This window comes from Branchiostoma floridae, chromosome 16 (genome assembly GCF_000003815.2).
Source record: "Branchiostoma floridae strain S238N-H82 chromosome 16, Bfl_VNyyK, whole genome shotgun sequence".
Classification (NCBI taxonomy): domain Eukaryota; kingdom Metazoa; phylum Chordata; class Leptocardii; order Amphioxiformes; family Branchiostomatidae; genus Branchiostoma; species Branchiostoma floridae.
This window is the reverse complement of record NC_049994.1, coordinates 9,954,070-9,971,551: the sequence shown is the minus strand read 5'-3', so window position 1 is coordinate 9,971,551 and position 17,482 is coordinate 9,954,070. Positions and strand designations below refer to the sequence as shown.

General features: G+C 42.3%; 1 protein-coding gene across 1 annotated transcript in view; it reads right to left on the bottom strand.

Moving 5' to 3' along the window:
* LOC118403166 (ophiophagus venom factor-like) overlaps window positions 1-17,482 on the bottom strand; it is a gene marked incomplete at its 5' end in the record, with an annotated part of 39,419 nt that overhangs the window by 8,332 nt on the left and 13,605 nt on the right. Inside the window, 16 exon segments of the mRNA XM_035801709.1 lie at window positions 335-437; window positions 732-809; window positions 1,487-1,577; window positions 1,790-2,082; window positions 2,834-2,893; window positions 3,471-3,629; window positions 4,469-4,683; window positions 5,602-5,770; window positions 6,243-6,320; window positions 11,818-11,977; window positions 12,691-12,775; window positions 13,466-13,654; window positions 14,582-14,683; window positions 15,468-15,576; window positions 16,118-16,330; window positions 16,778-17,006. Coding sequence (XP_035657602.1) covers window positions 335-437; window positions 732-809; window positions 1,487-1,577; window positions 1,790-2,082; window positions 2,834-2,893; window positions 3,471-3,629; window positions 4,469-4,683; window positions 5,602-5,770; window positions 6,243-6,320; window positions 11,818-11,977; window positions 12,691-12,775; window positions 13,466-13,654; window positions 14,582-14,683; window positions 15,468-15,576; window positions 16,118-16,330; window positions 16,778-17,006 — 2,333 coding nt within the window.

The following is a 17,482-nucleotide window of genomic DNA, read 5'->3' as shown; positions in this document are numbered from 1 at the left end:
AGCTGTATATCCGGACGGATTTAACTGATGCAATAACACTGGGAAGGACCTCTACTCTTGGGCGGTGGGTTCTTTGACGTGCTTGAGGTGTGGCTCTCCTCAAACACGGGACCTCCATTTAACGTCCTATCTGAGGGATGGCCCTAACCAAAGCTAGGTATCCATTTTCAAGTGAGGAAAGTCGTGTTAAGTGCCTTTCCCAAGGGCACAAGATCGGTGGCACACACACGGATTATAACCCAGAAACTCTGGATGATGAATATGAATGGAACACCCTGCCGATTGCACCACACGACCCCTAGATTACTAGTATATAAGAAGTGTTGCTGCCCACCTGGCTGGTAGTAATCGTAGACACTGACTGGAACAGGCTGGACGGCCCCTACCAGGCTCACACGTTTCATGCGAACACTCACACAAATCTCTTCTGAGGTGATCTGAAAAACAAAAGGCAATCTTGAATTGATTGTGAAAACAAAAATTTTTTGTGCTGATGTATGGCCCAATTTTGTAGCCTGGTATCCAGCCGTATTATAGCTCCTGAGTCTCTTCTGTCCTCTCTGCAAATACAGGACAGAAGAGACTTGGAACTAGCCTATAGTACACCTGGATACCAGACTGGCCTTTTCTGTCTTTCTCTATCAGTGCATGCTTTGTTGTGGCTGCCCTCCCAAAGACTCTTAGAGTTAAAAGGGTGCACTACTAGATAGACACATTTGATTTTAGCTTACCTGATCGAAGTACAACAGAACTGCACGGTTGGTTGTCTCATACCGCTGGACAGCTTGCTCTCCAACACGGTTCAACAGCTAGATACAAGAAACAGGACAAGCAAATGTGTTATTATAACATGGTTAGGTAGATGACTATTAGACATCCAGGTAATAAGATACGCCAAAAAGCAGTTAAGTGTCACTGACGCAAGACGCCGGATGGCTGTCTGAAACGTCTGACTGTTTCCAAAATCATATCCAGTTGCCTGAGTAACTGCTTTTTGACCCAAAATATGGTTAGTTGGCCAAAAAGTCAACAAGACAATGACCACATCATTAAGTCTACAATCTGAAAATCCTTCCCATACCATTTGATTGGTTTTCAAGTCTTTGCAATGCAAGGTGCACACTCGATCTCTTGGTCACTGCACTATTTTTGTTGCGTCCAATACCTTGTGTAAAATCTCCTTGTAGCAAGTTTTCCTTCAGTGTACTAGACCTGGTTCTAGTGTACTAAACTCATTTTTCATAAAGATTCTCACGATACAAAAGCTGGAAGAGCATTGAAGCTGGCCTAGGAGTGCACCCGTCTGACTCCCTTTGGCCGGCTATATTTCTTGGCCAGCTTTGATACTATCTCATGGCAACGTAGGATCTGCTTGGAGAGTAGTATGGCTGATACGAGACGGAGGTTCGTCAGTCCTCCATCCAGGTAATTTGTCCTGTTCAAGTAAATAAAAGTTGATTGGCTGAAGAGGCAATGATTCAATCACCTGTTCCAGGTCCTGCTTGACCGGTTCAAAACCGGAGAACATGCCGATGTCCATGATGGCCATATTGGAGGCATCCCGCTGGCCTCGGTAGCTGAAACAAAGCATCAACCATTATTACATAAAATTTATTTGTCCATCAATAGAAGCATGGGATAGTGTTCAATACAAGTGCCCTGATAGTTGCAACTTCAGAGACAAGTTTAAAATAAAGCGCAACTGAAAACTCTACAGTTCTAGTCTAAAGTCTGAGAAATTGCACATATTTTGTTGCTTTAAGTTTTAACTTTAGAGACTAATTCTCACCTGGTGCAGACTCTAACTCTAATGAAGTGCTGGCTTTGATCATCCTCTGCTTGGCGCGCAATACGAGACCGCGACCTCAGGAACCCTCCGATGCGGGACCGTGAACTGAACGCGCTTCTTTCCCTGGCATCGAGTTCGCCATCGTAGTCTGGGTAGTCCTCGTCTCCTTCCTGCTGGTCTTCTTCTGGTTCCTCGTCAGGCTCCACGGGAGCTTCTGCCTCTTCTGTTGTCACGACAACCTCGAAGAGGCAGCGCTCCCGGTGAACATCTGGGGTGTGATAACGTACCTCCACCTGGAGGACAAAATATAGAAATATTTAGTATGTACATATAAAATACAACACAGGGTATTCCGTATCACCCGAGGTACCAGCCCGACCGCGGGTCGGATCGCCCGAGAAAACCCATGTTTTGATGCGAAATGCGCCAGAAGTTGAACAAATTTGGTGCCCTCGAACAAAAAGTGTTGCAACAGCAATGTTCCGACGTCCAAATCAGGTATTCGAATTGCCAACCGTGCCACACTCGGCCCGCTCGAAATGGTTCGATTTACTCGAAGAAAGCCTGTGTGATATGCCTTTCGAACCTTTGCAATATGGAAGTTATGGCCCGGTCCGAAACACCCGTATCACATCACAGGTATGACATAATTTAAATACAACACAGGGTATTTCGTATCGCCTAATATATAAGGTGTGGCACAACCGTGGGTAGGCTCGCCTGGCGACCATGTTGCAGTTAATCTATTATAAGAGCAAGTTAGAGTAAAAGATGCGACATAAATGCACATTGCGTCAACAACTTTGTCAATTCAAAAAAAAGGACTGACGCCTTGCCAGTACAGTTTGGTTTGAGAACTCAATAGCTGTGCACGCTAGCGAGTTTGAAGTGTTTGAATCGAACAATTGTCAGAACACCAATATCAAAGCCTGGGTATGATTTTTTCAGGGTTCTGGTATGATCTGGTCTACATCCAATGTGTCGACACATAAACTTGAAAATCCTCTAGAATTCTAAAATCTCATTTTTTTTCTCTGTGCCTACCTGCATCTGTCCAATACCAGTGCCACTTGTACTCAGGAACAACTTGCCTCCAACTGGTGCCTGGAAATAAGGTAGTCAAGAATCAAGGGGTATGTCTGTACTTCATGCAAGGACTACCTACACTGTGCGCTGTGCTTGAAAATTTTTTTCAGCAGGTTACCCATCATCTTTTCTTCCAGTTAAATGTAACTACTTAATATATATATCTTATCTTGTCAAGATATAAAAACAAGACTTGTCAAAAGCTTAATAAGCACATAGGTGGGGGAAAAGTGGTATTCCAACTAAACTTATGTTGTGCCAAGCAAAATGTGCTTGCATTTACATCAGAATGCTGCTGCCTAACGAAGTTAAGATCTCTACATGATAACATTTATTAATACATATGAAGAAAGTTGTCATTACTATAAATGAATTGTTTATTGAACATTTAACTTGTTCTTGGAAATAAATGGTCACAGTGGCAGCAGGTGGACATAAAAAAATTCATCAATCTATTTGTCATCGGTAATGATATATTCACCTTACATTTGTCACCTTGAAAAACATGAACATAAAAGTACATTGAAAAAATAAGTGATGAAAAAAATCAGGAATTCCAGTAGGTTGAACAGCCCAACCAAAACATTCTACTTACAGTTTTCTCTTGTTGGATCAGGGCGTTATCCTCGTCCACATGAATCTCCTCGTTAAAGTCAAGATCGTTATCGGAGGTCAGCTGACAGGTGAACTGGGTGGGGTCGACCTTGGTACTGCCACAGTAGGAGGACAGGGCCTGGAGAGCCACCACTGTGTCCTGGAGGGGAGAAATCGTTTGGGATTTTAAAAAATGGTCTGCTGTTGTACACATCCAGGTAATAGTTTGCTCCTATAAACCTTTCTCACGCGGCGGCCATGATAGATCTAAAACGAGTTCAATGTAGCAAACAGACAAAACTTATTTCTAAAATCAGGTCCCATTTAGTTTTCCCCAAAACCACACAAATTTTCATGATATAAGATAGAATAATAAATATTACAAGAAGTGTTATGCACCGAAAGATGTAGCAATTCAGAGTAGTGTAGACTGACCCCATAGTCCCTTAAGAGATGCAAAATAAAAACATAATAATGCAAATTTTTAACGAATTTGCAGCCATTCACTTATTGGTCGATTTCCTAATTGGCAGGCTACCATTGGTCGAACTGCTAATTATGATGGACAGCCTTTTGTTTGCCACGTTGAACTCGTTTTAGATCTATCATGGCCGCCGCGTGAGAAAGGTGTATTATAGAGAGCCACGACAGTGTCCTGAAGGGGGAAATCATTTGGCTGATGATAATGGAATAAACTTTAGACCAGTTTGTTAGTTTTCTGGTTTGAAAGAATGATTTGATTGCCACAGTAGGAGGAAAGAGCCCGGAGAGTCACAACTGTGACCTGAAGGATCGAAATCGTTTTCGGAGTTAAAAGAATGGTCTGTTGTTGACACATGCTACAGAGGGACCTTAGCAAATTGGGGATAACCTGAAGGAAGTGGAAACCCTTGCCCAAAACCGCCCAGAATGGAGACTGCTGTTCAATGTGCCACTTGACACAGCAGCATTTAAGTTGAACACAGATAAACTTTAATGCTAAGAAGGGATATTGTTCACCTGAGTTGACACAAAGCCCCCTGCACTGTTGCGCTGCAGAGTGAGCCACACCACGATGGGGTTGCTGTACTGGATGTCTCCGAGGTGCATCTGTGTCAGTAGTGCGTACGCCGTGGTCTCCACGGCAATGGCGCTGGGCTTGCGGGTGTACCAGTAGGGCTTCTGTGCATCGGCAATGCTGGAGGCATCGGCTTCCCAGTAACGGGAGTTTGTACCTGCCAGGAAGTACTTTTATTATCTATAGTACACTATCTTAAATCATGTATATGTTTATGGATAGATGTATTTACAATTTTAAATCGTATTCAATGATTGTATTTTAATAATTGTGCTAATTGATATGTATGTATTCATGTGTGGGCCACGACACCAGCATACCACTGCCTGTGTCCCACGTGTATTGTATCGTTTGCAATTTCAATAAATCGAATCAAATCATATATATAAAAGTTCTCTCTTTATCTTTATCTTCTTTTGTCCTTAGAATATTGTTATTGATAAGTATCCTGTCCTTGTCCAATTCCATTTGTATTGTCTCTGTTTTTGTCAGCAAGGTTAGCCCTTTGAAATAGCCACAGGCTAGCTGGGCATCCCTGGCTGTGCGTGCTGAACAGCCAAACCAATAAATGAATATTTGCAGGGAATAAATTTTGTCTTCGCAGAGGCAAATAATTAATTATGTTTTCATGGTGTTTTAAGTTTGTGTTTTTAAACAATTCTGTAGTTAAGTAGTAAAACAAAACATATCTTGCCATAAAAGACTAAACTTTAATGAAAACAAGTCAACAATAATATAAAAACCACCACCAACATTTCAGGCTTTACAGTAGGTCCTGAGCTGGTCACATGTCCTGAGTGATTGGTCATTATTACCTGACAAAGGCTGCCGTACAGACAGCCCAAAACTCTTAGTTTGCTGCATGATATATCATATGCATTTTACCATCAAATGCTAACCATTGAAACAGATGAGTTGTCAGGCAAGAATACAGACGTCATAAGGATTTTAAGAGACTAAGATAGACAAAAAGACTCCAGTTAAGTTGAGTTTTCCTCCCAAATAACAATGAGTTATAACATAACCAAACTCTCACAAATAATAGTACAACATATCCCAGCTCCTTATAAATTACCTTCATCATACTTGGCAATGCTTCTGAGCTTCTCGTTGGCGGCACCCTTGACAGGACTGTCGGCTAAGTGGAGAGCGTATGTTACTATGGCGATGACGTACGGACGCTGCAGTTGGTCCAGCTGCCTCTCTAGGAACCTGGTGGCCCTCTCTGTGGCGATGCTTCGTTCCTGTACAGCATAAAGGGGAAAATGTTACTCTGGACTGATTTCTCAGAAAAGCCTGTGAGTGCCCTCTAGTATAGATGGATGGAAAGAGAAATACTAGGAATCCATAGCTCCCTGACATTATTTTCGTCCCCTGGATTTGAATGGAAATCCTGTAGAAAGTGTGAAAGCCCAAAGGGGTCCAGGGCATGCTCCCCCAGCAAAATTCTGAAATCTAGACCCTCTGAAATGCTATATCCTTTATTTTGTGGGGCAAACTTTGCTGGTAGACTCAGCTTGGTCAATGACATGTTGAGCTGTCAAAAGTTGTCAATCAAATGTCAATTACTGTTGAAGGCATCAATCATTTGTTAAAGCTGTCAGTTATAGTTGTTGAAGCTGATAAAAAGGTGTTTAAGCTGTCAACTAGTTGTTGAAGCTGACAATCAGCTACTGGCTGTAGGTGTTGACATAATATTCAGCAAACCATACTCACCGCTATGGGGCATTCACAGTTTTCCAGCAGAGAAATGAGCACAAATGCTGTCATGGATGCATCTCCTTGTATTCCACCCTGCAATCAACAGTCATGGAAAACCATAATCATCAGACTTGTGGTAAAAACATGAATATTTCAGCCACTCATGGCAAGGTATACCCACAAAAGTACTAGTAAATCACAAAAATACATATACAACTAGACAGGTAACATTTGCAAGCAAATACAGAATGTTACCTTCACATGGTCTAGCCTAGCATTTCTACCAGGAAGGGTAAACTGAAATAGTTGCAGATGTTGACACAGGATAAGACAAGAAGGTACAAATAAATGTTGATAATTTTTTTATCTGTAACGTTATGCATCTTGAATAATGAACACAACGTCTAATATTGTTCCACACAGGGTTTCTCATCATCATCTCATCTCAGTCCCATAGCTACAAGCCACAGGGCAGTCTGTCTGTCCACAAAGGTTCTCCATTTCTGACGGTCGTCAACAGGGTTTACTCGACGACATTTAGCGTGGGGAAGACGGCCGTCTGCGGGAGGGTCAGGGCCTAGGAATTTTTTTCAGCCTCACGTGAGACAAGAAGCAGACACAGTCACAATTTTATTGTCAAAAGGAAGCCAAAATATTATAGAATTGAATTCTCGTTTCTGTCTTCTTGAATTAGACTAACTTTGAAGAGAGCAAAATTAAAACAAGCCTACCAAGTTACGGCACACTGTCTAGCGTAGCACAAAAATCGGAAGGTACATTCACAAAAACGTCTCACAGAGTTTGCCGCTTGTACTACGCAGCGCGAAGGGTTCTCCTCAGCATGCTCTGTCACACTTTTACGTTTTCTATAATATACCCAGTGTGAAATCGAAGGCTACACAATCTTATTTATGTCGCAGTAAGAGCGCGGCGCGATCGCCGTCTAGTGGTTACCAACTAGGCCACGTTGATTTGATTATATGGATGACATCCGCGCTCGCACCAATTTTCGGCCATTTCCAAAAAAAAAAAAAAGTTTTCAACCATACAATAAATTGTACAAAGCAGCTGTAAAATGAGCACAAATATTCTGTAGATTGAAAAAAAAGCATCAGAAAACAGATAACTAATGCCATAGAATGCCAAAATGAATCTAAAGTCAAAGAATAAGATGTGAAAGGACAGAAAGAAGAAAAAAAAGTCTATTGTTGGTTGGGGGAGGTACCAGTACAGAAAATTCAGGTCCAGACGATCATTTCCAGGTCCGGACATGAACTTGGACCTGATTGTGCAATACTCAAAACAATGGTAATTGGTCAATTTTGCTACAAAGAAATCTGTTTGGTGGATTATTGGACTCCCACTGCATTTTAAAATCCCATCGCCATGTAATAAAGGCTAACTGTCTCTGTACCTTTGACTGTAGAAACTTGGTGCAATTGACTATAAACTCTACTTGCCTTCGCTCTTGTTGTCTTCTTGGCCCCCCGGTTAGACCCCAAATGGCTGCCGACATAGTGTGTCCATTTTGTAATTGGCGAAACCTGTTCCTCTGGGTTTTTTTCAGGTCTGTTTTTTTTTATTGGTCCAAGAAGAAAAAAATGTTTTGCACCCGTATGATGTACTGGTCCCTACACCTAACTGTTGGTATACCATACTATGTTCAACCTTCCTGGCCACTTTGATTTCATACTGAAGGCAACTTTTTTTTTTGGCCTAACTTTTTTTTTATTCGCTCGCTCGCATCAGTTTTGGAGTTCCCCGAGGATGTCATCCATATAATCAAATCAACATGGCCCTACTGTAAATCGCACAAATTCATAGAAACAGCTGGTTAGCGTAATCGCTAAAATTGCCACAAATCTATTATATTCGTTCACGTCACGCAGTTGACGCTATATGCTTCCTCCGATTCCTGTCAATCTGTGTAAATTCATTCATATTTGAACGGCTCGATCATTTTTTTCAGAGTCCGCAATTCACATTTCATAAATTTCTTTTAATTTTTAGCAAACAATTTTGATTTACGTTTGATGTACGTAGTTTGTTTATGCCCTCATTATCAATACGTGCCGCCCGGCACACTTCGAACCCGTCCGCCTGTCAATCATGCAAACTTTAAGGGGTTAGGTTTCTGCTACACTAAACTTTCGCGTTGACTTTGTGCCTGGGGTTTTGTGCTGTGCCGGCCACTCCCACCGTGTATAAAGCTGCACGTAGCTTAATTGTAATGTACCCAGCTGACTTCGTTTCCGTGCTCCACTTGCTTGCTGGGGACCAACGCAGCGCTGTGGTAACTTACATGATGAACAACAAGGTGAAAGGAATGACCGTGACCTAAGATGGGGCGGGCGTTCCACACTGCAGTTAATCATGTTTGTTCAAGGTCAGTTTAATAGCGAAATAAACTCATCAAGTCCATCGTTTTTGTTTCACATACCTTTATGTCTCAGGCGTAAAACTTTGATTTTTTTGCCTTGCCGCGCCAGCGGCATGCAGTGACCTTGCGTCTAACGTAGTCATGTGTTTCTTTTTGCTCAAATGTTTTTTTTCTACTCAAAAATCGGTTAACTAGAACCATGACACCATTCCGTGTTTCATTTGGACGACAGCTCTATGCATGAACTTGAGTAAACGTTCCTATTCAGTACTGTGGATAAAAACGAACAGGTCTCGCTACATTTTTATGATTATATGTCAGTTACTTATAATGTCAGGAAACATCCAAAGAAATCCCCACGTTACCACATACACGTAGCGTTACCACAGTTATTGGCCTGTCTGAGAAAATTGCACTAGTGCTAACGTTAGTAGTTATTCTCTCTGAGTGCGTTTGTTCACCAATATTATCGCGCGGAGCACGCAACTCAACCTCGGCTTTTACAGAATCGTGAAAACACCAGTGGAATCAAAAGACGAGTGCTGGCGCACTACACACCGTGTGTGTTCTCGATTCTACGTAACTCAAACACAACATAGAATTCTCGCCAGGCCTTTTCAGCATAGTGGGCCGATACGCTGTCGGCTGGAAAAATGACGCTGTAAAAAGCCCGCTACGCTGCTTTTTCATGGTCTTTCATCCAGCGTAGCGGCAAAACATGGGGAAAAAATAACAAAATATCGTAGTAAAAACACAAAAGCACGCGCCTCCGCTGTTTCAAGAAGTTATCAGCTCGAAGGGAGGTGTTTCAGAGCACCCGCCGTGCCGTTGTCTCGCAGCCCCTCCCACCCAGGATCGCCCTTGCGTTCGCGCGAAATGATTGTAAACAGAGGACTTGCCGCCACGAGTGACCAGCGGGGTGGGATCCCTCCCCGGAACAGCCAAAATGTATAAGATTTCCCGCGAAAGTCCTTATTTGGGGAGCGGGGTTGATCAAAACAAAGGCGCTTACAACTAGTTGCGTCATTTCTTTTTCACCGCGGAAAATAGAATCAATTCTTTCTGACACATTTCTAGAGCAAGAGCGGGTCGCGTCCCCAAATTTCCTGTTCTAAATTTTGCGTGTGCCGGCCTTGCGTTCGTGCAAAAATGTAAACAGGGTAGCGAGTAGGCCTTGCCGCATGTGACCAGCGGGGTGGGATCCCTCCCCGGAACAGCCAGATTTCCCGCGAATGTCCTTATTTGTTGATCAACACAAAGGCTCTTACAACTGGTTGCGTCATTTCTTTTTCAGCGCGGAAAACAGAATCAATTCTTTCTGACATATTTCTAGAGCAAGACCGTCCGCGTTTCCAAATTTCCTGTTCTAAATTTGAAGCTCTTTGATTCGGCAATGTAAAATTCAAACCATCGTAAGTTTGTATGTAAAACCCGGGCATTTCCTTTCGGGGCCGGGGCTTTCGGGGGAGAAGCCTCGCCATGTGGCCCCGCCCACACCGTCGGCTTCCTTGTTACCAAGGCAGTGCACTTTTTCGCCCACTTCATCAAAGGCCGCCGCTGTTGGTTAGAGTTTCAAACAGCCGCGTGCCAGTTGACAGCGAACTTCATATGCTACGTGATTATTGCATTCCTTGGACTTCCCCACAGCGGTGCTTCTACAAAATATTTATTAGACTGTAACATTTATTCCTACGTAACGTTACGTGTTTTATAGAATAGAATCTGACGCGGAACAGCGGTTTCGCCGGATATTTTCCTTGAAACATGTCCGTTGGAATATCGTCTGACAGCGAGGCGGCGACGTAGGGATATAAGACCGTCAACAACAATCGCACGTCACGGCAGCGCAGCGAAGGTACTAGCACTATAAAGAAGCGCTTCAGCTTCGGATGGCAAACCGAACGATAGTTATAAGTACTGTTGAGCTGAGTAAAGTTTGTTGTTTATGAGTTTTTAGTTGTCTTTGACTCTTTGACCCGAAATACTGCTAAGTTAAACTGCTGAAAAGAAGTTAAGTGACTGCTACGATTATCGTAGATATGGCCCTAAAAACTGATAGAATAAGCCTTCTGATTAGCCTAAAATGCAAGAGCTTAAGGGGGGCTTCGCCCCCCTGGGCCGCCCCCCCCCCCTGGGCCCCGGCCCCCTGCCCCGACGCTGTGACAAAATCCTGGCGAGAACACCGCGCCGGGCGCCCCGGCCGCCGCCACCGCCGCCGCCCCGACTCAATCTGAACAATGTTTGGATGGCTCATGGTAAAACTGGCTTGTGCAGGTTGCAAAACCTATAGCTTAAACAAAATCAAGGAAAGTATTGAAACAAATACTTAGAACTGACCTAGACCGAGACACATTTTGATACTTTGGGGGCATTAAATTTCATTCTGCCTGCGCTCATTCTACCTTCCTTGAATTTGATTGCAAAGGGTGCCGATATTCGGCAAAATAAAGTCAAAGCTCTGTGAATTTCTTGATCTCTTATTACTTCTTGGCAAAATGAATTCCACAAATCATTCAGAGGACGGCTTCTGGCTCAATTCAGGCCGTCTAAAGCAAGATGAAGTCATCATTTGACGGGCGGACACTTCCGTGTTGCTTAGCAGCGGTCGTTGACCTCGTTCGAACACCATGTTCCATATCTCCCGGGCGGGTTCCATAGCTACCGGTCGTTGACCTCGGGTCCTTGGAACGTAGTTCCAAAGTTCTATTGGGGCTCGAAAGTTCGATTTTGTGTTAAAATTGCTAGTTTTTTCACCCTTTTTTGCCCCATAAAATCATTTTTTGGTATCTTTAGGGGACCAAATGACCAAGGTGCAGTGTCTTATGTGCAGACCTACCAGCTTGCTGAATTACGAGATATTCCAAGGTCTAGTTTCGGAGATATTCATGTTTTTTATTTGTGCGGAAAAGAAGAAGAAACAGAGCAAAAACAGTATGTACCTTCTGTGAAGGTAACATAATTATCCTGCTAACTAACCAATCAACAACAAAGACAAATACGCCAAAACACAGTTGTTACTTAAGCAACTGGATATGATTTCTGAAATGGTCAAACGTGTCAGACACCATCCAATGTCATAGCTATGAATTGACATGCAATAGAGATCTAGTTGGAGAACAGGCTTATCCTAAATATGAATTGATATTCAAAAAGGGGAGGAAGAGCATGATATTCTCCGCAGAGGCACAAGTATATATGTGAAAGGTTTACCGTCATCTCCCTATGATGGACTTTGTAGACCTCCTTAAAAGCCCCATCCTCCCGTTGGGTGCTGAGGAGCCACTCCATGGCAGTACACACAGCCTCCTCATCTATACTGCTGACAAACTTCTTAGCCTGGCAGAACACTTTGTTCACAAAGGCTGTCAGCCTAGACAACAAGCAAAATATGTGACAGTTGGTCAATGTCAGAAGTTGTCAGTTATTGTTAAAGCCGTCAATCATTTGTTTAATAAGCTGTCAATCAAGCTGTTAATTATAGTTGTTAAAGCTGTCAATCAGCTGTTGAAGCTTACAAATGAATCTGTTGTTTAAGTTGTCAATCAGTTGCTGGAGCTTTCAATCAGTTGTTGAAGTTTTCAATTGACATGTTGTGCTGTCAGAACACTTTGTTCACTAAGGCTGTCAGCCTAGACAACAAGTATAACAGATGTGACAGTTGTTCAATGTCATGTTGAGACGTCAGAAGTTGAAAATCAGTTGTCAGTTACTGTTGAAGGCATTAATCATTTGTTAAAGCTGTTGATTATGGTTGTCGAAGCTGATAATCAGTTGTTAAAGCTGTCAATTGGTTGTTGAAGCTGATAACTAATCAGCTGTTAAAGCTGTTAATTAGTTGATGAAGCTGACAATCAGTTGTTTAAGTTGCCTGTTCTTGAAGGTGTCAGCTACTGGCTGACAAGTCATTACTACATCAACATTATCAATCGCTTGTTGATCTGTCAGTTATCTATTACAGAATAACACTCTAGGCTAGCTATTGCTGCTACATTATGAAAAAAATTAGGCAAGGATTAGAGAACTGATAAAAAAGCAGAGACAATGTCTAAAATCTCTAACATGAAATATTAAGCTGACTCTTACCAAGTGCTGCAGGGATATCTGTTGTTCTGTCCCCACACAGAGAAACAGCCCTCAGGTCGCCTATGACCAAGTTGTCTGTTGTAGCCTTGAAAACAGAATAAATACCATCTATTGTTTATGTTTCTTTACTTAGAAACCTCAACATTGTGGCACCAATAGTGGAATTATAGTGCCTTGTTCCTTTACAATACTTTAAAAAAAAGTTTACACCTCAGTGTGCACCATCATTGATGATGCACAGGATTTTCTTTATCCTTGAACAAGTAAAAAACACTGGGTATTTAAAAGATCTTTATCTATCTACATGTTTTAATCGGACAAACAAATGTTAAGAGCAAATGTCTGTAACTTGGGTCAAACAATGGTGGCATCTGTCAAAAAATCAATTTGGGTCAGTTTTTGCACAGTGATAGCACTTGGTACACAACCCTTCAAAATAGCTTTCTTTCTGCTCAAAACCCCTTGTTGCTATGGCAACAAGATAAAGAAGTTTTTGGGACCATTTTTGCCAGATTTTGGCATGTAATGGAAATGAAAATTGGCCAACTTTAGGGCACTATCACAGATCAATGCTTTAACTTAATGACAAAAGCAGAATGTCCTTAACATAGAGTAGTGCCCAAAATTGTATGAAATAGCAGTAAAGTCAATGTTCTGTAAAATCTAAGGTCTCCGGCAAACTAAATAAAACGTTTTCAGGTTGTAACAAATTGAGATTTCCTCCAACTTTAAAGCACTGAAAGTTGATAAGTGTAAAATATTTTCTCCATCTCACCTTGTCTGATGAAGTCGTATGCTTTCTCCTCCACATCCTTGGTGATCTGGTTGGTGCAGTGCAGGTAGCTCAGGACGTACACGTTGGGCGCCAGCTTGATCATGGTCTGTTCTCCACAGCCCGTGGGCAGACGGAGGAGCGTCCCCAGGCCACCGATGGTCGTGGTGATGGTGGGGCCCATGATGTCACCTGGTGATGGAGTAATTCTGCTGTTATCAGGGGTCTAGCCAGGATTTTGGGAGACAGACCCTGGTCCGGGCAAGCAGCCCGCGATGACGATCAGGGGTCTAGCCAGGATTTTGTTTTAGCGTAATGATAAGGGCAAATCGACCAATCTGCCCTTCCGCAGTGAGATTTTGAAAATGTAAAATGAGTAAAAAGTTGGCATTGTAAGGGCACCTGTGAGGTGACCTAACTCTGTTAACATCACATGTAATTTGAAGGATTTTTTGTCCGTTTGTAGTGGCATATCATCATATTTCATATTTGGTTTGACATTGTTCAACATTAAATGTTGAGAATTAGCATAGTGTTCCTCATCTTAGCATGTTGGTTACAAATCATAGCGTAGAAGCCTGTTACACTAAAAATGCACTAGCTAGAACCCTGGGTGGGCCGATTACTCTTTCTTTGCAACCAGGGGCTGAATTGCAAAATATTGTGTTTTTCTACTCTTAGACTAGTTTTATATTCAAGTTTTGAGTAGATTCAGGTTCATATAAGCACTATAGTGGTTTTTGCCTGATACTTTGAAAATATATGTGCCTGAATAAATACATACAATTGCAAGGGATGCACAATTTGCAAGGCTAAATCACAAGGGTCTGAGATGGCAACTTGGAAGTAGATATAGTGACCTCAATATGACATAAATTGCCTAGTTGGATTGTAAGGAAACAATCAGAAATGCTGATGACACCAGGAATGACCCCTACTTTTCAAATAGGTGTGACTTCACTCACAAAGAAAAGAAGTCAATTGTCACTACTTGGTCTATACATTCTGTGTATTATTTGCAATCGAGGAGTGTCGTGCAGCCACGAAAATACATTGTAAGCAAAAACAAAAGACAGCCACGAAAATACATTGTAAGCAAAAACAAAAGACTGCACAAACCCATGACACTGATGGCACATTTCTCCGACCCTTCGATTGTCTCTGGAGGTAAGCGGACATCCACAACGTCAAACTGTAGTCCATTGTCAGGGTCAACATCATCTGTGGAAACAACGAACATCGCCCATGTAAGTGCTGTAGTCCTGTAGTTTGGTCTCGTAACATTTAAAAATTGCCATTGGGAAGTACATTGTTGACACAAGTGGGGTAGATTTCAATATCTTGCAAAAGATTTCAAAACAGTCCAAGCTAATTAAAGGACCTGATAGATTGTACATTTTGTATTGTATTGTATGACTATGACAAGTTGTTTTGAGGTCAAAATTTATATGTTACAACTTGGGGTGTTCACTTTTGAACGTTAGCCAACAAGCAAGTGGACACAAGCTGGAAATGGATGGATTTCAGGCTAGTGGTCTGTATTTTGCGATTGCTAATTAAAGGACCTGATGGATCGTATGTATGACAAGCTGTTTTTGAGGTCAAACTTCAGTTGTGCTCCAACTCTGTAAAGAGTATGGCTGCATAGTCTCCAAGTAGATGTGTCAGCTGGATGAATAAAGAAGAATTTGGCCAAATAAGGACAAATAAGTTGCCATGGGATTTCAGTCAGTCTAAGTCTGAAAGAGACCAATGGTTGGTACTGAGGGTGAAGGGATGCTCACTGTAACTCACTGCCTCTATGGTCTCTGTATCTAGACCTATCTGCTTGACAAGTCATCTGCAATGACATCTCAGGCGCGGTACGGTTCTACAGTTGATTTATTCCATCATACACTGCAGCCTCTGTGCATCGTGGAGGTTGTCTCTTGAGGTTCTCTCTTACTCCTGTGCTACGCATGCGTGTTAGTCTAAGCTCATTAATATTAACACTTGTCACACTCACGTTCGGTAGGAAGATCCACCCCCTCCTCGCCCTCCCGTTTCCTGTCTTGTGCTCGCCCCTTGGGATCCACAAAGATGGATCTCGTCAACCTCCTCTCCACTCCCTCTGGCTGTAACACAAGAACGGTTAAACAAAGTTATAGACTTTTTCAATACTTATGAGTCCATTGTTGTCTATGAAATTGGCTAGTACATGTATGTTAACATTAGTAATGCAAACCAACTATTGAAACTCAACACTTTAACGTAATGTTGTAAGGCTAAGACAGAAAAGAACCAAGGAATAATGGACTGAAATATGTTTTCCTTTGAAACATCTGTCAGACCTTTGGCATCGGAGATTATAGATCAGGGTACACTAGAAATGTTTAAAATTGAGATGGCTCTCAACTACAACGTATGATTTAATTCCTATAGCAGCATCCAACAAATAGCACCATGAAAAGTCAGAATGCTGGATTACGGCCTAATTTTGGGGGGTTCCAATATTTAAGGAATCTTGTTCGCCTTGTTTCTGCGTCATTTTTAGTGCTCAAGATCTGAAAATGATGATGCAAATATGAGAATATATTGCTGTAGATGTAAATATAATACGGATTACCTTATCCAAATGTTTCCACTTTTATTGCCTAAGTTGCCTTAAACACTTACGATAACTTGTAGCGACTTTTCGATGATGTCACCTCCTGCAGCAGTGCTGAAGGCGAGAACGCGGATGGGAAACGTCCCGACCTCCAGGGGGATGATGGGAAATAGGACGGAGGCAGCGTCATTGCCCTTGATGAAGAGTGTTTTCCGCTCGCTTCTCTCTCCTGCCCTCGCTCCTGAACACACACCCTCCACACCTTGCATGTACACATTCACCTGTAACATTATTAAACAGAATAGGTTTTAGATGTAGGAGGTCGTGGTAACACTAGTTCACTTTTTATTTGTTTGGTAACCTACACAGATTTTTTAAAATCAGAAATTTGAAATCTGACCTCACACTTACTAATGCCTTGCATCATGCCTCACATCAGAATAAATCTTTCTTTTTCACAAAGGCTAAGCATGCTCAAAGGTCATAACAGGTCAAATTAGGTCATTATAGTTTCTCTTACAGAACTGCTAGGCTCCCTGTCAGTGCCAGTGTAAAGCGGATGCAAATTTGTAGTCTACTACAGTAGTAGACTAAGTACTACAGATTCAAGAAACAAATGTAAATTATGCCTTAGTTTATAAGTTTTGGTCAGTCATGCTTAACAGAGACTTGTGAAGAAACTTGTGTCACCTCACAGCTACAGAGGAAGTGAACTGAACTGAACTCACCCTTAGGTCCTGTTGATCATAGTTAAATATGGTTGCCCGGACGGCCACTTGCTCCCCCCTGATGATAGAGTATGGCAGCTGCAGGTGGATGAAGAACTTCTTGAAGGACTCCATGCGGAAGGGTTCGGCCACACACATGCCGTTTGCAGTGGATATGCCCACAGCCTGGATGACCCAGGTGGTGATACTGCCGGGCACAGTCACAGGTACGACCGCCTGACCTCCGTCACTGGGGAGGGGAGAAGTCAAGGTCAGTTTTCATACTCTAACAGTTACTGTTGTTATAAATTTAGACTTAACACATGCTATTTGCCAGCTTGAATGACCCAGGTGGTGATACTGCCCGGCACTGTCACGGGTACGACTGCCTGACCTCCGTCACTGAGGAGGGAAACAAGACATGGTCATTTTTCAGTCTTGACACATGCTGTTTGCAAACATGGATAACCCACAATGGTGGTACTTTCTTGCCCTGTACAGCAAGCAGGCTAATTTCCTTGGTCAAGCACTGGCACAGCTATCACTTAGATCATTTGTAACATTTTGGCTGTTTTCATTGATTGAATTAGAGATTGAATTGTACTTGAATATTGTTTGCTAGGATGTCAGTGAGGATGTCTAACCTTCATAAATGATATATACAATTATCTTGAACATCTTCCTACATTAGTATAGTACCATAGCATACACAGTCAGGTACTTTTA